The 23,264-nt window shown below is 39.7% G+C and overlaps 2 protein-coding genes across 2 annotated transcripts; both read left to right on the top strand.

Moving 5' to 3' along the window:
• On the top strand, positions 4,234-11,002 carry LOC8057912. The gene is made up of 4 exons (XM_002461830.2): positions 4,234-4,429; positions 5,173-5,245; positions 6,922-10,478; positions 10,585-11,002. Exon 3 carries the CDS (start codon positions 7,007-7,009, stop codon positions 10,430-10,432), a length of 3,426 nt encoding a protein of 1,141 aa, XP_002461875.1. The 5' UTR covers positions 4,234-4,429; positions 5,173-5,245; positions 6,922-7,006; the 3' UTR covers positions 10,433-10,478; positions 10,585-11,002.
• LOC8057321 (transmembrane protein 97) lies at positions 11,822-13,105 on the top strand. The gene is made up of 2 exons (XM_002461829.2): positions 11,822-12,368; positions 12,738-13,105. The coding sequence occupies exons 1-2, from the start codon at positions 12,045-12,047 to the stop codon at positions 12,924-12,926; spliced, it is 513 nt and encodes a 170-aa protein (XP_002461874.1). The 5' UTR covers positions 11,822-12,044; the 3' UTR covers positions 12,927-13,105.

Here is a 23,264-nt window from a genome sequence, read left to right as displayed (position 1 = left end):
CTACCAGTTCCTAACAGGCTAACACAAGTGTTGCAAAAGGGGAGCTGATTATTAAGTCACAGAAAAAAAAAGAGGAGGGAGCTGATTCTTTAGGGGTGTTTGTGACTACTCCGTTCTAGTTTTTCTAGCTCTGCTCCAGCTCCACGTTGCTAAACATGTCTAGCTCTACGAACTCCGCTCGGCAAAAAAAGTGGAGCTAGAGGCCAACTTTATGTTTTTTCTGTCCAGTTTTTCGAGTTTGGTACTCCCACATGGAGTTGTGAGATAATTACCCACCCTGTCACTCATTAATCACGGATTAATTCTTGTAAATGCTTCCCCTCCCGACGTTGCGATCTTATTTCTTCCTGTGCGCGCCGCCCCTCGTCTCTTCACCTGCGTGCCACCTCTATTAATTATTTATATTTTAATTATGACCTTTGTTAATGCTACGTCATTTGATTTCTATTTTGATCAGAAAATATCAAGAGCAATTTTGATTAGGGGCACAATAGACCATTTGCATGGAAACAACCCATTTCTAGAGCTGGAGCAGAGCTACGTGCCAAACAGTACCTCCTGCTCCACAAACTCCATGGATGGAGCTGCTCTATGGTGGAGTTTATGGAACAGAGCTGCAAAAACTGGAGTGGAGCAGTCCCAAACACCTCCTTACTCGTAAGCAACCCTCACACACCCTCACAACGGTGCAGAATTCAGTTTAGTTATTACTATTTATAAGGTTCCGAAAACTTTTTGGTTTTCGGGACTGTAGCACTTTCATTTTTATTTGACAAATATTGTCCAATCATGAAGTAACTAGGTTTAAAACATTTATCTCACGATTTACACGTAAAGTGTGTAATTAGTTTTTAATTTTATCTATATTTAGTGCTTAATGCATGTGCCGCAAGATTTGATGCGACAGGGAATCTTGAAAACTTTAGTTCCAAAAAAATTTGGAAAATCGACACTGTAGCACTTTCGTTTGTATTTGACAAATATTGTCCAATCATGGACTAACTAGGCTCAAAAGATTCGTCTCGTCAATTCCGACCAAATTGTACAATTAGTTTTTATTTTCGTTTATATTTAATACTCTATGCATTCGATGTGACGAGGAATATGAAAAATTTTGTAAAATTTTTTGGGAACTAAACAAGGCCTGGGTATGTGAAGTGAAGTTGCAAGGCAATCGTTCTTGGCAGTCCTTGGCTCCTTGTAAACGTTCTTTGCACGCTCTACTGCATGAGCTGTTCAGTTGAGTAGTCGTGTTGTTTAACTGCAGTTGAAAACAGCCAGTTTCTAGCTAGTTGGACCTTGGTAAAATTATTCCAGTGACCTTTGACAAAAAGGTTTCAAACCAATCAACTGTACTCTGTGCAACTGAAGCATATCAAACTAGATTTGCACACGTATAATGTGCCTCTTGAGTCTTGACTCTCGTTTTTTCTGATGCATTCACCGAAATTTAAAAACTGACACAACTAGATTTGCACTCAAAACCACAACCAAATTATTCAACAGTCCTGCACACGAGGAATGAGCGATGCAAATATCAACAATTTATGGTTACATATGGACGATGCAAAAACACATGTTTTTTTATCTTAAACTATGGAGCAAAAGCCTCGGTGAAATCGATTTTACAAATAGAGCATCTCCAACGGTTTTGCATTTCAGTAATTTGCCAAAAAGTTCTAAAAGAGGTATCCAACGGTTTTGCATTTGGAGTTTGCAATTTGGGCAACTTGGCAAATGAGGGAGCAAACTTGGCAAAAATGCCAAGCTGTGGACGACTTTGCAAATCTGATTGCGCGAGCAAAGTCACGCGCGAGGAAAGCACGCGCGTCTGGAGACCTTCTATTTTTATCCTTTGCCAAGTCTAAATGCCAATTCTCTTGGAGATGGCCTATTTTTATCCTTTGTATTTTGTTATGGGAGTTTGCAAATAGCAACAAATGCCAAGTCAATTTGCTAAAGCCTTTGAAGATGCTAAGATAGATTATGTACAGGTGTCTAAAAGGAAACTACAATGTATACAAAAGCCAATATTATAAAATTAAAGGTCAAGCCACCCATAGATATGAGAACGAGATTCTTAGGTAGATTCATCATCATTGGACTATTATAAAACACTGTACGTGGGGTACACCTTTCGCAAGTATTATACCTGTCTCCAAATAAATCGACTTTTAGAGTTATCTTAAGTAAAAAAATAAAGTTTAACTGGATTTTAAAAAGACACCAATATTTATGTTGTATCTACTAGCGAGACTGATTTGATGTCATAAATCTTGCTCTTTTTTCTAATTTAGTCAATCATAAAAACTTTAACTTAAGATGACTCTATAAACTAATTTATTTGAGGACAAATAATATATAGGATGTGTATAGTGTGTGGAGGTTAAATCAAGGCGTCTATTAAACCTATAAAGCTTAAGTAACCAGCCCAATGTGTTTGCTGCCAAGAGAGGTGAGACAACTAGATTATTTTTTCTATTTTTTTAACTCGGCCCACAGGAAAGACCATCCACAACATTGCACTTAAGAAGAAGCTTCTTTCATGTGGGCCAAGTAAAACCCCAAAGGCTGAGTTGGCGTAGATGTGCCCTAGAACATATGCTACGGGAGTGAATTTAAACAGATCATATTTGAAAAACAACAAGCTAAAGTTAGAGCTAGCTGAAGATAAATTTGACTTAAGCGTCTTGATTAGCGTAATAACTAACGGATATATTATGGGACCATCCATGACAATAGCAAGTTAGGGTTAGTTGGGATAAATTGACTTAAGAGAGAAGTATCATATGTCTCCTAAAAGCACCTTATGAGTTTTTTTTTAAAAAAACTACTCCCTATTTTGATCATTTTAATATAAAACAAAAAGTCTTTTCAATAGTTTGGTAAAAGGGTTATTTAAAAATAAAAAGTTACCAAATATTCTCTCTAACTTGTAACTTTACGTAGTTAAGAGAAACTCTGTATTCGCCCCTCATTCAAACGTTTTTCTCAGGAGATTGGACGAGATTTAACATATGAGTAAATTAAGAAAACAAATGGTTTCATGTGAGAAAATGGTAAGAGCAAATGAACTTTTAAAAAAAGGGTTGGTGGTTAAAAATCTCAAGCACAATCATTTTGGAAGTTAATATAGGAAACTATTGAAGAGGGAAATAAAAAATAAGGTTGCTATTTATTTTATTAACTCGCTAAACTTATTCTATTAGCTAACTATTTATAAGAAACACCTGGTTTTGCTATGTGAAGGTTTAAATAACCAACCTGGCTTATAACCATGCTAAGATTTTGGAGCAAAACAGTCAAATTCTCCTGTGTTGCTTGTCTATCAAAGAGGTTAGTTATTGCCAAAGATGTGAGATCTGAATCAACAAACTTTTAGTTTTATACAATAAGTGGATTTTCTATGAGAATCACTTCTCATTAAGCTAAACAGCAAAATTCTAAACAGATTTTAGTGGGAACATATAAGAATCACTTCTTCATTTGCTACATGAGCTAAAAAAACCCTCCCCATTCAATTTCCACTAAGATAACTTTCCTCCTACCCCCCATCAGAAACCGTCCATTGTGAATCAGAGAGCTAGAGATCTGCCAAACAAGTCCAACTAATAAGTCAACTAATATCTAAGCACAAGTTGTTGATGATCTCATTAGCTAGCCAAATTCAGATGATATATTGCTAAAATACTATTTTGCCCTTCCACCGCTCCCTTCTCTAGCTTTGTTAATCCTCTCTAGACAAAACAATGACAAGGCATTAGACATTTTCAATATTTCAACCAGATACAACCCACTTAATAACTAACCAGCTGGTGTTAACTGTGATCTGTCAATAACCAAATAAATTTCGGAGGATCATCTGCTTCGCGAAGAGGTTAGCTGCTGCCAAAGATAAAAGCGGAAAACAAGTGGATTTCTGGTTTTGAAGGTGACCAAAAAAACGTAGCATATTCAAACTAAGAAGAATTCAAGTAACTAAAACCCCGTTTGAAGCAAATCAAATACTATACCCTTTTTTTTTCTCTCCTCTTTGCCCGTTGTTGTGAAAGGGAGAGGCAAAAGACGTGTGGCGCGGTGTGGAAGGCGAAACGACCGGGGGCTGCTCTCAAAAAAAAAAAAAAAACGACCGGGGGCTTTTTTTTTCGTTTTGGAGGGAAGTTACGCGCCACCTGATTTCCCTCCCACACCAAAAACCCCCGCCGTTCCCCCGCACCTCCCCATACCATATCTGCTTCAAACGCGGCGAGAGATCGGAGGCCAAAGCGGCGCGGCGCGGCGCGGCGAGCGAACAAAGGCTGTGGTCTCAACCCCACCAAGCACCGCACCGCGCGCCTCGACTCCCCGGCCTCTCCTCCGCCTACCCGCCTCCCGGTCCCGGCCCGCGCGCAGCGTGGCGCGCCCGGCCTCCGCCGCCGCCGACCGTAAGGTGCGCTTCTCGGCCCCTCCACCTCTTCTCTCCGCGAAATCGATGTCGTTTTTTTTTCTAGGTCTGCGGCGCACGCCTGCTAGGTCGCCCGACGGAACGTCGTGGCCAGAATCTTGGAACCGCTGGTTTCATAGTAGTGTGTCTCTATGTGCGCCGCCGCGCGGGTGCGTGCGTGTTTCCATTCTGTCGTAGCGTTGGTTCCGTTTGGCTAAGACGGGAGAACAGGGATGGGGACTTTCCTCCTGGTGGTGATCGCGCGGGGATTCACCAGAGAATGGGCGAAAAGGGGTGGGCGTTTCTCGTAGATCCGGTTTAAACTGTAGGATTGAACTTGAAGGGGATGAACGCTGGCCGAAACTCATGGGTTTGACCGTTTGAGTGGTTGACACACTGCCTGTTTCCAGCGTAATAACATGTGTTTGTATCGCTTGCTATTTGCTATTTGGAGTGCTGTACTGTTTTGCCTATGTGCAACGGGTGCATTACAAAATCAAGTTTAACCCTAAGTATATAAACGGAGTGTCATTTGAAAAACAAGAATGAATGTGATATTTATTTTCCATCTTTGTTTAGTTTTTTATGTAAATTTTCATCAAGATAATACATGTATTAGCTCTTTGTTGCATCTGCCAGCACATCAATGCAAAAAAAACTGAATGTCTCATTGATTGTGTTTTCATTATATATTTTGTTCTACATACATCAGTGCATTTCTTATGATTGTGTTTTCATTGTATGGCCAGTCTGCATTCAACAAGAAGCCGTCAGCATCCACTCCACCACCTGCCTTCTATCACGGTCACTGTCTACTGCACGGTATGCTCCTCCATTCCCCATCCTTGTAGCTATTGCTTTTCTCTCTGCACATTTTTGTAGTTCTGGATTTTTTGACACACCTTCTAAATTGAAATGCCACAAAAAAAATCTGGAATTCATGTGTGTTTTTTGTTGATCATACTGAGAGAAGCGGCGATCTATATGGTTTGATGTCTTCTTTTCGGGCAACTGTGCAGCCCTTACTCCCTTAGTGGAACTAGGCTCATGTAGATCTGTTCTGAAATCTTGCTGAATTTCGAAGTGCTTTAAGGTTGTCGTACAGTGGACAAAGTTAAGGCAATTAAGTTCTGCTGGATTCTTAGGAGTTCGGATGATCTTATGACCGGTTCTTTATCGGTTGTAGTTCTGGCAAGGAAAAAACCACTGTTGTGTTATGATATGCCCAATTGGTAAATGCTGGTTGACAAAGAATGCAGAGTAACTGTAGAAGTCTGCTTCTGTACACTCAAGACCGAAAATTTGCTGATTTGATGTTACCTTTATATTAAAACACTACTTTATACATATTCTGTTTGCAGCACAATATCTGTTTGTACTACTTGTTGTTTCTGCTGTCTTTCCCATTTACATAATCTGAAGTAATGGAGCATCTATTAAAGAGATGTTATTTGGCAAACAAGAATGGATATGATATTTCATTTCCCTAATATTTTGGGGTTTCCCTTGTAAATTTCATCATAGTCAAGAATACGTATCACTTGTCAGTTTGTATGTCTCAGTGCATCAGTGCAAATGTGCAATAAAGGTCACATTAGTCCAACTATCTACATTTGTTGAATTCATTCTTTCATATATCTGCATCTTTTGTTATTAAATCTTCAAATTGATTGCTTGAGTTGGTGTTCCAAATTTCCATCTGCAATTGCTGAGATGTTAAGAGGGCAAAAGCATATTGTTACCAGTGATTCTGCAAAGCATTCAAGATCTGTTCTTAACATACTTTAGGTGTTCTGTTATAGGATTATGTATGAAGATAGAACGTTAGAATACTGGAACTACATGATTTCAGATGAAATGTAACAAGGCAGGGAAATATGAATATGCATACGCTTATGTTCTGTTTTCATAAAAGAGGCTTGGCAAAGCAGTAGGTTCAAGAGGGGACTTAAATCTCATGGCTAGTTGTTATTTTCAGGAAACAAGTAAGAAGGGATGTGCAACGAGAGTTTATATTCCACAATTATCTCATGTGTTATTGTGTTGAGAGCTGTTAAAATATGAAAGAATAATACAAAGACAAAACATAGGTCTATAAAGGATCAAGTCTCATCAATTCTCATTCCACTAGATAGTGAAATGAAGATAAATAAAAAGAAATTGGAAAAAAATTCAACAGAATAGGACTTTACATGGCAAAGGCAGGAGCTAGAACTGACATAATCCATTCTCTTTTTGTTCAATAAACAAATCACAATATTAGTAGAAACAATCAACATTTTTCTGCTGTGTTTTATTGATATTCTCCTTATTATTTACCAAAGTATAGGGTTTTATTCTCTAGAGGAAAGGCTTAGTATTTAATTTGCAATGCTATTTTTAAAATTATATATTTGTACTCTTTCATACCCACTTGATATGTTCTGAAGTGCTAATATATCACACTTGTATGAATATTCCAATTCTATGACCTAACTGATCTCTTATTGCTTATGCAGGATCTTGATGAAGACAAATGATATACTTTGCTGTTAGAATACTCCACAAGATTAATAACCAATCCCTCTTTGGCAGTTCATCAGAATGGAGTGCAACAAGGAGGAAGCTTCAAGAGCTAAGGATTTAGCTGTGGTAAAGCTGCAAGAAGCAGACTATGCTGGTGCTAAAAGGATTGCCCTCAAGGCTCAAAAGCTTTTCCCTGGCCTTGAAAATATTTCTCAGCTGTTAACTGTCTGTGAAGTTCACATCTGTGCTGCTGTTAAGATCAATGGGGAGACTGACTGGTATGGTATCCTTCAAGTAGAAACAACTGCAGATGACATGTTACTCAAGAAACAATACCGCAAACTTGCTCTCTTACTCCATCCTGATAAGAACAAGTTTGTGGGTGCTGAAGCTGCCTTTAAGCTAATTGGAGAAGCTCACATGATACTGACAGATAAAGTAAACCGTTCGCGTCATGACTCAAAAAGGAACTCATTTATTCCAAAATCTGCACCAAAGAAGCGTGGACGACCATCAAACAAAACTGACTATGTTGCTAAGAGGGCCAATAAGGAGAACACTGATGCTGGACATTCAACTTTCTGGACCATTTGCTTGACTTGTGGAACCAAATACCAGTATCCATATAGTTTGTTGATGAAAGTTCTCTGGTGCCAGATCTGCTCAAAGGGTTTCCTTGCTTATGATTTGTCTAAGAAACCTTCTGTCGGAGTGGAAGCATCAAATCCATGGAGTGGATTTCGGATGCAACACCAAATGTTCCCCCCAAATCAATGGACACACTTTGCCAACCAACAACACAATTACCAGAGTGTCCCTACTCAGCAAAATCCTATCACTGGTCATCAAGCTCCTGTCCCCAACCAGCAACAACCTCAGAATGTCTCTGGTCAGCAAACTCCAGACATTAACCAGCAACAACGATCACAGAAATTCCCTTTCAGTTCAGAGCCAAAGAATGTGGTAAACTCTCATCCACGGGGTGGATCTGGTATGCAACAGGAAATGTGTCCTCCGAATGAACCCACACATGTATCTGACCAAAAACTCTACTATCAAAGGGCCCCTGGTCAGCAAAACCCTGTCAATGGTAATCAAACTCCTGTCACTGACCATCAACAGCAATCTCTGAAAGTTGGGGATAAGAATACTTCTGTCACTACCCAGCAACAATCTACCAAACCCCCTTTCAGTTCAGGATCAAAGAATGTAGTGAGTTCTCAAGGGGCAGATTTTCTGAACAATAATGCAACTGCAAATAGTAACCTTACAGCTGAAGCTGGGGCTTGTAGTAGAGAAAAGATTACAAAAAAACCATCATTCAGTGTTGAAAATGGTGAAGATAGAACTAAATCACCAGCTGAGAGTTCTGATAAAGTTCATCTAGTAAATGAGCAAATGAAAGGAAATGAGGTAGCTACAGGATCCAGTCATGCCATAAATGGTAGCCAGGTTGCTACGAAAGATGTTCTTACTGCCACAAGTGCAGATAAAACACTCGGGCAGCATCCTTGTACAGCAAGGCAGCAGAGAAATAATGTAATTGTTGAAGATGGGTCTGATGGGTGTGGAAAGGTTAGTGATCATCTTCCTGATTCTCCTGGAAAGAAAAGGATAAGAAAAGAACATTCTTCCTATACTGGTGGCAAAAGTGACCATACAACAGAAAATGAAGTTGCTGAAGCAAACAGCCAACACAAATATAGTATTCCAAGCAAAGAGAAGATGACAAATCAAAAAGAAGAAATGATCAGTGGCTTAAATGACAATGTGTTGCAAGGAACAAAAAGAAAACAACAATCTACAAGTTCTGGAATTGGAAGCGATGCTGCTGCTAGATCTGTGAACAATAGTTGTCCCAGCAACGCTACAGTTTCATGTCCAGATTCAGACTTCTACGACTTTGAGAAAAACAGGGATGCAGATCGATTCACAGTTGATCAGATATGGGCAATTTATGATGATCTTGATGGCATGCCAAGATACTATGCTCGAATTAAGCAGGTTTACTCTCCAAACTTTATGTTGCAGTACACATGGCTAGAGCATGATCCTTTGTGTGATGCTGAGAAGGAATGGTCTTCTAAGGAGCTGCCTGTTGCTTGTGGAAATTTCAGACTTGGAACCACACTCTTGACTGAAGATATCAAGATGTTTTCTCATGTTGTTTCTTGGACAAAAGGAAGGAAGAGGAACAGATATGAGATTTATCCTAAGAAAGGTGAAGTTTGGGCACTTTTCAGGGGATGGGACATCAAGTGGAGTTCAGATTCCGATGATCATAGGCATTATGATTATGATATTGTTGAAATCACCTCAGACTTTGCTACGGGTTTAGGCACTTATGTGGTTCCCTTGGTAAAGATTAAAGGTTTTGTCAGCTTATTTGTTCGATCAAGCATCGAAGCACCATTTCTGATACCTAGTGGCAACACCCTTAGTTTCTCGCACAGCATCCCTTTTCACAGGTTGGCAGAAACTGAGAGGAAACACATCCCAAATGGTGCTCTTGAGCTGGATACTGCATCACTACCTTCTGATTTGGACAAAGCGTTTACTCCTGTGAACCTTGACAGCAGTTTTATGAGCACCGGAGATGGTAACACTACATGTAACGTTTCATCTACTAGATCTTGTAAAGTGCCAGTTGGAAAGACCGAACAGAGTCAGGATGGTACTGGTACAGATGTGAAGGATGAAGTTGAGAAATTGAATCAGAATACAAAGATTGAACAAGATAATGGCTCAGAGGCTTCAGTGATTGATCATTGTGGTGATGGGTGGAATGATAGCTCTCCACCAGAATCACCGACTAGCTTTTGTTACCCTGATACAGAGTTTTGCAACTTCACTAGTTTCAGATCATTTGACAAATTCAAGAAAGGGCAAGTTTGGGCACTGTATTGTGATACTGACAAGTTCCCAAAGTACTATGGTTTAATAAAGAGCGTCGATTCAGAAGACTGCAGAATTCGCATAAAGTGGCTTGAGCACTGTCCATGTGAACAAGTGGAGAAGCGCTTGGCACAAGACGGTTTGTCTATTGGCTGTGGAATATTTGAAGTCAGCAGGCAAAGTGAAATCTATGATTGTACAGAAGTCTTCTCTCACAATATGGAGGTGATGCTGACGGGTAAAGGGAAAAAATATGAAATCCTTCCTTGTACTGGCCAGGTATGGGCTATATACAAGGACTGGAGCAGTGCATGGAGCTTTGAAGATTACAGTAGATGTGAATATTTTCTGGTCGAGGTCATGGAGATTTCTAATGTTAATATAACAGTGTCCTGTCTTACAAAAGTGGATGGCTTTAGCACAGTATTCATGCCAGAGCAGAAAGGTGAATCCAGGAGTTCCATGAGAATAGCAAGGAGTGACTTGATTATGTTTTCTCATCAGGTTCCTGCCTTCCGCTTGACAAATGAAAATGACTATCTTTGTGGTTACTGGGAACTTGATCCTGCATCACTACCAGAAGTTTTACTGGTCAGAAAAACCAAGTGAAACATTGGCGATTTGATAGAGGATTTTGGCACTATGAAAAGTCAAGGTATGTTTTTGACAATGTATTGTAAATTTGAATAGAGCAGTTTAGCATGATTGAACACATGGCACTTCTTCAGCTATTGTTAACTATTCATTTGTTTTCTCTGCAGCATGCTGTTGACAAAGCTGTGGTACTGGATTGCTTATTTTGGTTGTTAACTGTACCTTGTGTTATGTAAACAGGCTAATTCATTAGTTTGCTACCTGATGCCACTATGTTAACCTTTTGCTGGCTGGGTATCGCTTTTTGTTTCATCTCACCTGTTTGTCTTTGTTATTACATCCATTGTGCACATTTTGGTGGCTATACCAGTTGATTGCGCTGCTATTGTACGCACCTTAGCAGTGCTTGCACACTAGCATTTGAATTTCGAAACTTTAACAGCTTCAGCATGTATATGCTATGCTCCATCTCATATCTGGAAACTGAGATGGGTGTATGGAAATGACTCGTCCAGTGTTCTCCTTTTATGGTTGTTTGTGCTGCTTCTCAAGAATCCTGAAATGCCAACTTTCCAGTGTAGCTAAGCTAACCGTGCCTGCATGTTTCATATTACTATAGACCTTTTTTTGTGAAGATCTGTTAACTTCATTGATCTTTCAAAGTGATGTCGATTGTATGTTTGCGATTTGCTGGAAATTGCAAGTAGCTTCGTTGTGTATTTTATTTAATTCAAATTGTAATTTTTATTTTTGATAAAAGGACACTCAAAAGAGTGCCTCACAAATCAAATTCATCAAATTGTAATTACATACACGTCTTCAGTACTTTGTTCTACTTAAGCAATACATCTTTCCGTCTTCTCCACTTCAATTCCACTTAATTGATACTTCTGTCTAGATTGTAAGCCGTTTTAGCTTTCCTAGTTATATATATAACTTTTACTATGTATCTAAAAAACTAAAACAATAAGAGATTATGCATCGTGTATTCATGTCACTTCACAGTAAAATTTAAGACATCGAAAACCTGATAAAAAGATTTGAATAAAATGTATGAATAGTTCACTAACTTGTGAGACTTTGTCAATTTGATATATCAGGTTTGTACATTTTTGAATTCAATAGCATATCTTTACAAATTAATGGACTATGGCCTTGTTTAGTTCCGAAAAATTTTTGGTTTTCGGAACTGTAGCACATTCGTTTGTTTGTGACAAACATTGTCAAATCATAGAGTAACTAGGCTTAAAAAATTCATTTCGCGATTTACAAATAAACTGTGTAATTAGTTTTTATTTTTGTCTATATTTATTGTCCCATGCATATGCCGTAAGATTCGATGTGACGGAGAATCTTAAAAAAATTTTGGTCTTTGGAGTTAACTAAATAAGGCCTATATCCATGTATTTTATTTAAATAAAAAAAATTCAAGAATCCCGGTACGTCAATGGCTTCGATGCTGGCACTGGCAGCATCACGATAGAGATGAAGAGAGTACAATTTGCACATGGCACGTCAGTCTTCTCGTCGTCCAAATTAATTAAAAGCCGGAAACCAATTAAGCCAGCCAGCCAGCCTACCCAACATCACATCGCAGGTACTTCCTACCTGCAATCGCAAATTCGCAATGGCCTCGGCGGCGGCGGCGGTGGACGCGGTGGCGGCTCTCTTCTCGCTGATCATGGCCGTGGCGGCGCCGCTGTTCGACTCCCAGGTCGTCCTCCCGGTCAGCCTCTACCCGGCGCCGCTGGTGGACATCTTCCGGTGGTTCACCGCCGAGTTCGACAACTACGTCGTGGCCGACGCGCCGCCTTTCCTCCGCGGCCTCGTCTGGCTCGACCTCGCCTTCCTCTGGCCGGTCAGCGTCGCCAACCTCTACGGCATCCTCGCTCGCCGACGCTGGTCCGCCGCCACCTCCCTCATGGCCGGTGTCTACATGCTCACCTACCTGGTAACCATCGTTTTCCCGGCCGGGCAGGCTCCCTGTTTCATCCAACCTGCTAAAACTTAACACTAGATTAATCATGAATTAATTTCAAAACTAACTGTATAATCAGTGAATCCTAGTTGGCTTATGATTAGCTCAGAAAATGCTATAGTGTAAACATGGGCTAATTAGGATTAATACATTTGTCTCACCAATGAGTCACAGCTTAGATAGCATCCAAACATGGTGTTAATTTCTAGCAAGCAGGATCCAAATTGAAGACATTCGTTTCTAGCAAGCAGGATCCAAATTAAAGACATTCGTCATCTGAGTATGAGTTGACTGTCTTGTTGCTTTCTTATATATTTCATTTACTTTAGTTTTTTGTTTCAGTCTGCAATGTTTGGGGAGATGTTGGGTTCAGGGAGAGCAACGCCGAAGCTGCTTGGGTTGTACCTTCTGTTCCTTGTTTTCGCTGTAGCTTCAGTTGCGCGTGGCCTCTGCTCCTGCTCAACACAGGCTACACCGGCGGCAGCAGGTCCTTCGTCGCCTGCACTTGCTGCTCGGAAGAAGAGGGTCTAGATCCCTGATCACGCCATGTCTGGAAGTCTTGTATTGGGGTCCAAAACCTCTGAAAATTGACATAATGTTCAGAAGTTTTTACGACACGGATTGCGTTTTGCTATTTGGATGACAGTCATCGACGTACTAAACATGGCTGAAGATGCCAAGTAGAATGAGATATGACAGTCCTTTTCTTAGCTTACAGGTGTTTGATGCCCATAGATGGAAATTATTTTCTATTTTTTTTTTAAAAAAAAGAGGCGAAGCCTCTGCTTTTAAGAAAGCATAGCATACAGAGTTTGAAGTTTGAACAACCGTCCAAACCAACAGATCCACTAGGAACACCAGTTACTCAAAAACACATAGAGGAAAACAAAAGCTAAACCAGCCACTAGATTTCAACGACATCAGTAGAGCTGAACACCGTGGGCTTGAAATCTCCAATCCATAGCACGATGTCGTCTTTCACTTGCTTGACACGAACCCAATCATCTTCCTTAAGCAGAATACTCCATTTCTGCATAAATGTTACAGCAGAGTATATGATGTCAGAGGGATACTGAATAGCCATCCTGTTTCTGTTAATCCAGATGGCCCAAGCGAAACCTGCAAAAACAAACAAAATTAACCTAGTAGGTAAAGGCCCCTTGCCTTGAGTCCAAGAGTCAGAAAAATCTTTAAGAGAAGTCAGGTAGTTATTCCACTTAAAGATTTCCTGGAGAAAACCCCAGACCATCCTGGCCACGCAGCACCCAAAGAAGATATGGTTCACAGATTCACTCCCATCTCCTAGACAACAAGAATCACCCCCTCTCCAACCCCTTTTAACCAAGCTGACAGCACATTGTAATTTGTTATTGAAAATTTGCCACAAAAAGAATTTTATCTTCATCGGGACCCTACACTTCCAAATATATCCTGCCACCCTACTAGGCATACCTCCATCAGTTAAAAACCTATAAAGGGACTTGGTAGAAAAGCCCCCTTTGCCTTCCAGGGCCCATGTAACGATATCTGAATTGTCCTCCTCTAAAGTAATCTTATTAAGCTCTTCCTTGAGTTCAGACCACCTTTCAAAATCCTTAACAGATAAAGTTCTTTTAAAATCCACCCACCAATCATTATCTGCCCAGCAATCAGCAACTATTACTTCAGGATCCCTAGCTAGTTTGAAAAGATCCTCATACGCTACTTTTAAAGGCACATCCAATAACCAGCAATCCTGCCAAAACCTACAATTTAGACCATTTCTTACTTTGAAAATTGCCCCCCACTTGAAAAGATGTTTAACTTTGTGAAGCCCCTACCAAAATTGTGAACTCCCCTTCCTTGGGGCAGAGAAAAAATTACAACCATCAAGGTATTTGGCTTTAATGAGTTTAAACCATAGCTCATCAGGTTCCTGCAGGATTTTCCAAATCCATTTTACCAGTAGACAATCATTCATTATTCTAGTATTGATTATCCCTAGACCACCTTGGTCTTTAGGTCTGCTAATCATTTCCCACTTAGCCATGTGGTACTTAAATTTTCCATCCGCACCTTGCCAAAGGAAAGACGCTCTAATGCCATCCATCTTTTTGTGAGCTCCATCTACCAACCAGTAAAAACCCATGCAGTAAAGAGGAATACTACTAAGACAAGAGTTGGTGAGAATTTGTCTCCCTCCTAAGTAAGATGTTTGCCTTTCCAAGGATCTAATCTCTTGAGCATCTTCTGGAAAACAGGCTCAAAGGCCCCCATGCCTAGGTGATGATCACTAATTGGGATACCAAGATATTTGAGAGGAAGTTCCCCTAAAGCACAGTTTAACATATTCGCAATCCTTTCTTTTTCCAGTTGGGGATAACCAAAAACGAAAACTTCACTCTTGTGATAGTTTATCTTAAGTCCAGTCAGCCATTCAAAGCAACAGAGAATAAGCTTAAGGTTTGTAACTGACTGGTCTGACCCATCAATCATGATGACACTATCATCAGCATATTGGATATGGGAAATCCCCCCTGGGATAAGATATTCTAGGACACCTTTAATATGGCCTTTACTCACTGCTTTGTTAAGCATAACCCCCAGAACATCAGCTACCAGGTTGAAAAGAAGAGGGGAAAGGGGATCTCCTTGTCTTAACCCTCTGTAGGTCCTAAAATAATTGCTTCTCTCACCATTCACATTGATGCACACTTTCCCACCTTGAACAGTATCCATAATCCAAGAAACCCACTTAGGATGGAAATTCCTTCCCACCATCACTTGCTCCAAAAAATCCCACCGCACACGGTCATAAGCTTTTTCAAAATCAATTTTGAGAATCACCCCTTGGGTCTTGGATTTCCTTAATTCATGTAAAACTTCATGCAGAATTACTACACCTTCAAGAATATTTCTACCTTTAACAAAGCCTGTTTGGTTGGGGTTAATAATATGTTTGGCAATAGGGACTAGTCTGTTAGTCAAAGCTTTGGTAATCCATTTATAATCTACATTAAGCAAGCAGATGGGTCTATACTGTTTTATAGTGTTGGCCTCCTTGACCTTAGGCACTAGAGTAATTACTCCATAGTTTAGTCTCTTAATGTCTAAGCGCCCCTTATGTAGATCATCAAATAAGGCACAAATTTCTTTTTTAAGAGATTCCCAGAAACTCCTAAAGAAAGAAACTCCAAAGCCATTAGGTCCAGGAGCCGAATTAATCCTCATCTCCATGATGACATCTTTAATCTCCTCTATTTCAAATTTCCTCACCATATAAGTGCTATCAACCTCGGACAGAACATAACAATGTGGCCAAAAGTTGGAGTTCAGATTCATCTGACATGGCTGACTATTGCCAAATAGATTTTTATAATATTGTACTATATGATCTGTGATCTCCTTCTGTCCCCTGATCTCTCCTTGATCAGAGTCCAAAGAAGCAATAGTATTTTTCCTTCTCCAACCATTAGCAAATTGATGAAAGAAGTTAGTATTAGCATCCCCTTCCAGAACCCATTTCTGGCCTGATCTTTGTTTCCAATAAATTTCCTCTAGTCTGATGAAACTATCCAGTTCATCTTCTAAACTTATTCTTTCATTCCATTCCTCCATAGAAAGAAGTCTATCCTCAGCAACAATGTCCAGCTCTTGTATCCTCTTAGTAATACAATCTTTATTAGCCCTTTGAGCACCTTTCCATTTCAGGTTCCACCCTCTAAGAAATTGTCTAAGTTTAAGCAGGCACCCATGCCAAATATCCAAAGAATAGTCTGAATATAAATAAGCACCCCTGATCCACCTCCATCTATCTTGAACCATCTCACCAAAACCCTCTTGCAGCAGCCATTGCTCATTGAAGGAAAAATAGGACGATCTAGTATTGCCAACTTCCCCAGAATCAAGAATCAAGGGACAATGGTCAGAGCCAACCCTGGCTTTTGACCAAGCCCGACAATTAGGAAACTTAAACTCCCAACTATCAGAGACTAAAATACGATCTAATTTGATTAGAATCGGATCCTTTTGTTTGTTAGACCACGTGAATTTAGAACCGGCCACGAAAATTTCTCTCAGGTGAAAACTCCCAATAAAATTGTTGAAAGCATCCATCAATCTTTGGTCACCTTGACCTTTATTTCTCTCGTTATTGTTCCTAATGAGGTTAAAGTCCCCACCCAACACCACAGGTAGGCTCTCCCTATCACAATTATCAGATAATTCCAGAATAAAATCCTCAGAATGATCGTGTTGAGCTGGGCCATATATGTCTACCACCCAAAATCTAAAATTACTCAACCTATTTCTAATAAGAATCCACAAGCTGTATTGTAGATATTTAGTATCTTCAATCTCACAAATGTCAGAATTAACACCTACAGCCAAACCTCCAGAGTGGCCTTTGGCAGGAATCCAATGCCACACCATGGCTTTGTTCCCTGCCATTTCCTTCAACTCCCCATCAGCAAAATCCTGTTTAATAGTTTCCTGGAGAGCTACAACATCTAGGTCCTCCTGTATAACATGGTTAGCAACTAGTTTCCTCCTATGAGATTTCCCAACCCCCCTAGCATTCCAAAATAGAATCTTCATTTTGTTTTGTTGAAGTAATCACACCTTGATCATCTGCAGGGTTGTCTAACAGTTCTCCTCCCTTGGAGAGAAAGTCAGAACACTCCCTGTTTTGATTAGAAATAACCTCCATGGTTAGATCCTCAAAATCACCCCCCTGTGGGGCATCCTTAGCTTTCTGTGATTCTAAAAAGGTTTTATATCTAGCCTCTGCTATAGCCGCTCTAGCCAATTCTTCTAATTTAAAAACATCTAGTTGTTCATCCACATTCCCTATATCTATATCCAAGTCACTAATAACAGAAGCTAAAGCAGCATTTGAAGTATTATTTAGAACAGTAAAAGGATTTTTAGAAGTTATACCTGAAATGTTGTTCCTCTCCATAGCTCTCCTTGAGGCCTTCTCAGCAATAGGAATCCCATCTCTTGAAATCCTGCTGCTAGTCCTAGAAGCAACCACAACTCTATTCTTCATATGCTTTTTTGGTTTTTTGGACTTGGAAGGCTGCCACCCCTGGCTGTTCTCCTCCAAATCAGAATCTTTACTTTGGCATGAAATCACATCCATCAGATCCTCCCCTTCCATTTCACCCCCACCTTTCCTTATAGCTTGGGGGGAGAAATTATTTTCTATTTATTCAGGGTTAACATGTCCCTCGGAGTTACCACGGGACAAGCGCCTCTTCTCCGCATGGTAGTCAACCTCTCGCCAACCCCGCCATCTCTCATCTCATCCGCGCGGGAGTGGGAGTCTAGCTAAGAATAAAATTAAAATTATGAGTAGATTCTGTGGGTTTTTCCGTTTTTATTTGCGTCCTTTTGGTTTTTTTACTGATTCCTCTTTCGGGCTTTCTCCCATTGGATTCTGTGTCTTTTTTGACTTTATTTTATTGTTTTTTTACATATTTCTTTTTTTTAACCGTAAATAACAAATATAAGATTATGAGTATGTCAACTCTTGACTCTTGTCTAACAAAAATAAATATGCTCATTCTAAATTGTTGATTTAATTTTGACTGAGAATAAAAATTATTAATATTACAATTACAACATTGATCAGCTGATGGTCTACCTAATCTAATTTTCTTTTTTTAATTACACAGTACAACACACACTTACAATGCACGTACACTTACTTTTATATATAAACACATGTACGTAAAGTCGTAAACTCTTTCCTATAAGCACTGAGCCGGTAATTATTGTGAAGTAAAATTTTAAGTATTTTGTTACCTAGTTTGTCTATGTTGTACATGTATAGTACAATTCGATGATTCTCGATGAAGATTGCTAGATGTTTCGTGAGTATCGACGAACGAACCAATCCTTGATAAAGAATGGCAAATAACTCCTTCCCAACTTTGTTAGACTTACATATTTTTATAGGTTCTCAAAAGTAGCTACGGAACTCGAACACATGGATACTATAAAAACTAAAGTTTATGAGTTATGTGCCTTACATTGCAAGAAACATATATATCATTATTGTATTTTAATTTGATACAAATTTCAAAGAAAATTGCTATATTATTGCCAAAATTATAACTTATATTATAGATGTCATGGTCATCATAAAATTGGTTATAGTTTTAAAATTTTATAGAAAGAGAAAAATAAATATATAGATATGTAAAATTCATGTTATTATTTGACGTTAATGTTTGATAGGTTTTTTCCATTGCAACATATGAGTATATATGCTAGCAAAATATTAAAGAGTGATTTGTGCTTTTTTACTTCTCATGATGCCTTTGCGTCTCCCATTGTCTGGTCTGGGACTTACGACCAAGGATCTGGGATTTGACGAGATAGTCCGAATTTTGGTGAATTTCGTCCATTTCGGTAAGCTCCGAAATGATTTTTGTGCTTCAAATTCCAAAAACTCACCGATTTAAGTTTGAAATTGGACCAAAATTTTCTGAAATCTATCCATTTTGGTTGGGACCATTTTTTTTTTAAAAAAATGAATCCTAGAACCTTGCTGATGACATGTGCTCATGTAGGTTACAACTGCTCATGTTTATACATCCAACGACATTATAAAGTCCTCAAGTGACTGCACAAGAATGTTTGTGTTTTGTTGCAACGCACAAGCACGTTTACTAATGTAAAATAAATCTTCAAATACCAGGATTTAGAGGCTTTCTAAAAAATTAGCTCTCCAAATAAATTAGAACACTACGACAGACTCTTCATATTTTGTTATCCTTTCTTCTCAATCGATGAGGGTGCGAACATGTATGTCCAGAAATAGCGTCTTCAGGAGGGAGAGGACCACGAGAGAGAGGTTGTGACTTGTGAGTCCGGATAGCGAGCAAGTGCCGCTCGCTTCCTCTAGCGAGCGAAATTCCAAAAATGGCGTCAAGCTATTTTTGAAAAAGGGGATAGAGACTCTGTTGGAAGCAGATTTCTTATGTGCTCCGTGCTATTATTTGACAGAAAATAGAGAAGGTGTAGGAAATGCTCTAAAAGTAACAATAGTACTCCCTTCATCTCAAATTGTAAGTCATTCCAAGAAACTTGAAGAGTCAAAACATTTTCACGTTTGACCAAAATTATAGAGAGAAATACTAAGATTTATAACATAAAGTGAGTATACTATGAAAATATAATTAAGAAAAAATATAATGATACTTAGTTAGTATCATAATAATTATTATTTTATCATATAAATTTGGTTAAACTTAGAAAAGTTTGACTCTCCAAGATTCTTAGAATGATTTACAATTTGAAATGGAGAGAGTAGCAGTTAAAAGTGTTTCTAGCACGTACGACTTGGTAACTTGTTCATTAAAGCTAGTCTCAATATGAGTTTAAAAAAAGTTCCATTATAGTTTAATGTTATGATACATTAGTAAATTTTGCGGAGTTGGCAAAAAGGAAAAAAAAACAAAGAGAAAGAGAGATAGAGATACGCTGTCACAGCTCACGTGACAGTCTTAGTAATGGTTCATGCCCAAAGGACGTATGGCGGCGCTGGCGGCGCGCTCGGCAGAGGATGCTCGCGGCAATCTCCACCTCTGTCGTCGCTTTCACCTGCTCCGCCTCCACCACCGTCGCGGGTCTTCTCAGACATGGTCCGCCGTGGTGGCTGGGCGCGCACCGTCGTCTTCACGTACACGGCCTCCTTGTCCTGGAACACCACCTCCTCCGCGGAGAGCTCCGCCTCGGTGTCGGTGATCGGCGGCTGCGGCGGGCCCTGGAACGCGTGTTCAGCGGCGTCGCCGTCGGAGCTCGGCCAGCGGCCGGAAGGGTCCGCGAACGACGGCGACGATGAGGCTGTGTCGTCGTGGTGGAAGCGCAGGAAGAGGGTGATCACGACGACGTTGAAGGCGAGGAAGTAGAGGCGCGGTGGTGGTGGGGCGAGGAAGGACGCGAAGAAGCGGAGGAGGATGGAGGGGAAGTCGTAGAAGGCGAAGAAGAACACGGCCAAGATCACGAGCTGCGCCAACACCGCGGTCCTGGCGTCGGCGTCGGCGGCGGCAGCCATCGATCGCGGCGAGGGTTTGGCCGTTTGGGGGGAGGCGAAACAGGATGACACAGACGCACAGGACTGGACTGCACTTTATGCTTCAAGCGCTCGGGCGGCACGCAGAGCTCGCATCGCATGCCGTCAATGGCGGACGGGGCGGCCGCGCGGGACTGAGAGCCATTTCAAACCAAATCGCGGATGTTTTGATACCCAGCGGATTGGCGGGACGGAGAGCGATTTGAACCGAATAGCGAATGTTTTGTTGGCCGGCGAGGGGGCTCCTCTTCCGGCGTACTTTAAGAAGAAATTGATGTTGGACAGCGCTGATCCAAACCATTCAAATTTGATCGTAGATGACTTGGACCCATTATTCTTTTTCATATTTTATTTAGTTGCAACAAATTGTTATAAAACAATTTCATATATATGGCATACAACTCATAAACTGTTGTGAGCTGTTTTTCTTTGTCAAACATTTATTTCTAAAACAGCTTCATAGGTGAAACTATTTTTCTTCTCCTCTCACAAAAACATGAGTTGGGATGAAGTTGAAAAAATTAGCTTATTGCAACTCTCTACCCCATTTCTCTCTCTCATCTATACATAAAGTGGTTGTTTGAAGCTATTTTATCAAATACTTTTTCTAAAATAACTCAGCTTCACTTATAAAGTTGCTCATGAAGCTATTTTGGGCCTGTTTGGTACAGCTAACAACAGCTTCATGAGCTGTTGTGAGCTGTTTTTTTTAAACACTTATTTCCCAAACAGCTTCATGGGTGAAGCTGTTTTTCCTCTCATCTCACAAAGACATAAGTTGGGATAAAGCTGAAAAAAGTAGCTTATTGCAGCTCTCTCCCTCATTTCTCTCTCTCAACTATACATAAAGTAGTTGGTGAAGCTATTTTGCCAAGCATTTTTTCCAAAACAGCTCGACTTCATAAAGTCACTCATGAAACTATTTTCTAAAAAACAGCTTTACTAATGAAGTTGAGCTGTGTCAAACAAGTCTAAAAAAACAACTTCACTACTAAAGTTGAGCTAAACCAAACAAGCCCATATGACACACAAGACCTTGATGTTGGTAGCGCACACGTACAGTATGCCTGATTTTGCAAATGCTGCTTCAACCATGGCTACTCCATTCATTATCCAAGCACGGAGATGGTAATGCCACAATGTCAAGCTTTACAAATTGTGTGTCTGAACAATCTTCAACCATGTCATGCTCCTTTCAAACAAGGCGGATGTTCAACAAGATGCTGCCATGTCCTTATCTGCATGCTAGGGAAGGTTCAATCCTGATGAAAATATGTAACTGGTAGCAGGAAGATGCCACCTATAAGATTTGTTCTCATTTGTATTGTTTGATTTCATGAGTATTAGTCTCATTTAGAATTTAGATTGGTTGCCATATTTCTGCATGTTCCCTTCACAGTCCAGTTTTTCTTATTAGAATCAGAGAAAGAATTATATAGTAGTGTCGGTTTCTGTATATTCTGCTGACAACCTCTTTTTGGTGACATTCCAACCATGAAACTGATAGCAGGAAGCTCTGTGCACAACTTCAGCACATAACTGACGTTGCTACCATCAACAAGAGCCACGATCTCAATATTCCATCACACTGCAGATTTGAAAATGGGCAACATCCAACATCCCAGCTGATTTCAGATATTTTTTTACATTGTGTATATTACAGCTTACAGATTTGAAAACGGGCAAAATGCCATAGTAAATCTTACAAACTTCGAAAAAAAGAGCAGCTGTCCTGCACGTCATCAGTACTACATGTTTCTGATGGACTGCCCCAACCAACTATTGTATCCTCCAGACTGAGATGGCTAAACTGGTAGCCTTTCAGTAATCAGCTCGACGAGGACAACGCCAAAAGGAAAAACATCAGCTTTTTGTTAATTAGTCACTTAGACCCTATTTGGTTCCCTTGCTAAATTTTAGTTAGTTAAAATTATTTTAGCTACTCTTATGTAACTAGTGGAACTAAATTATTTTAGCCATTTTAGTCAGTATATTTGAAAGTTTAGCTACTAAAGTGATTAAAATTTAGCTAGCTAAAATTTAGCTAGGAGAAACAAACACGCCCTTAGTCTCTAATGCAGAAGAACTCCGAAGCTATGTGCCTGGTTCATCCTTGGAAACTCAAAATCTGCAATCTATAACGATGAGCTCGTGGTCTTGTTAATATGGTACCGCCTCCATCTTAAAAAAAAAGTGCAACTATAAATTATGTGTCACATACGATGGTTCATGTTTGACCGAGGCCTCCTTTAGATGTGAAAATTTTTTGGATTTTGTTACTGTAGCACTTTCATTTATTTATGGCAAATATTATCCAATTATAGACTAACTAGGATCAAAAGATTCGTCTCGCGATTTACATGCAAGCTGTGTAATTGATTTTTATTTTCGTCTATATTTAGTGCTTCATGCATGTACCACAAGATTCGATGTGACGAGGAATCTTGAAAATTTTTTAGATTTTAGTGGGAACTAAGGCCTTGTTTAGTTCACCATAAAAACCCAAAACTTTTCAAGATTCCCCGTCACATCGAATCTTGCGGCACATGCATGGAGCATTAAATATAAATAAAAATAAAAAATAATTGCACAGTTTACCTGTAAGTCACTAGATGAATCTTTTGAGCCTAGTTAGTTCATGATTGGACAATATTTATCAAATAAAAACAAAAGTGTTACAGAATCCCGAAATTTTTTCAACCAGCAACTAAACAAGGCTTCAACAAGGCCAAAGTTTCTAAGTTTCTAGTTAATGATATTCACATTCATGACTCTAAATTAATTTATTATAAAAACACATTTCATAA

The sequence above is a fragment of the Sorghum bicolor genome, chromosome 2, assembly GCF_000003195.3.
Source record: "Sorghum bicolor cultivar BTx623 chromosome 2, Sorghum_bicolor_NCBIv3, whole genome shotgun sequence".
Classification (NCBI taxonomy): Eukaryota; Viridiplantae; Streptophyta; class Magnoliopsida; order Poales; family Poaceae; genus Sorghum; species Sorghum bicolor.
Note: the sequence above shows the minus strand (reverse complement) of the source record. Positions and strands in the feature narration are given on the sequence as shown.

Bases quoted from the DNA above. Each gene is read 5' to 3' on its own strand.
- LOC8057912 (XM_002461830.2), top strand. From the start codon at position 7,007: ATGGAGTGCAACAAGGAGGAAGCTTCAAGAGCTAAGGATTTAGCTGTG.
- LOC8057321 (XM_002461829.2), top strand. From the start codon at position 12,045: ATGGCCTCGGCGGCGGCGGCGGTGGACGCGGTGGCGGCTCTCTTCTCG. The intron at 12,369-12,737 runs GTAACCATCGTT...TTTTTGTTTCAG, and splicing joins TCTACATGCTCACCTACCTG to TCTGCAATGTTTGGGGAGAT.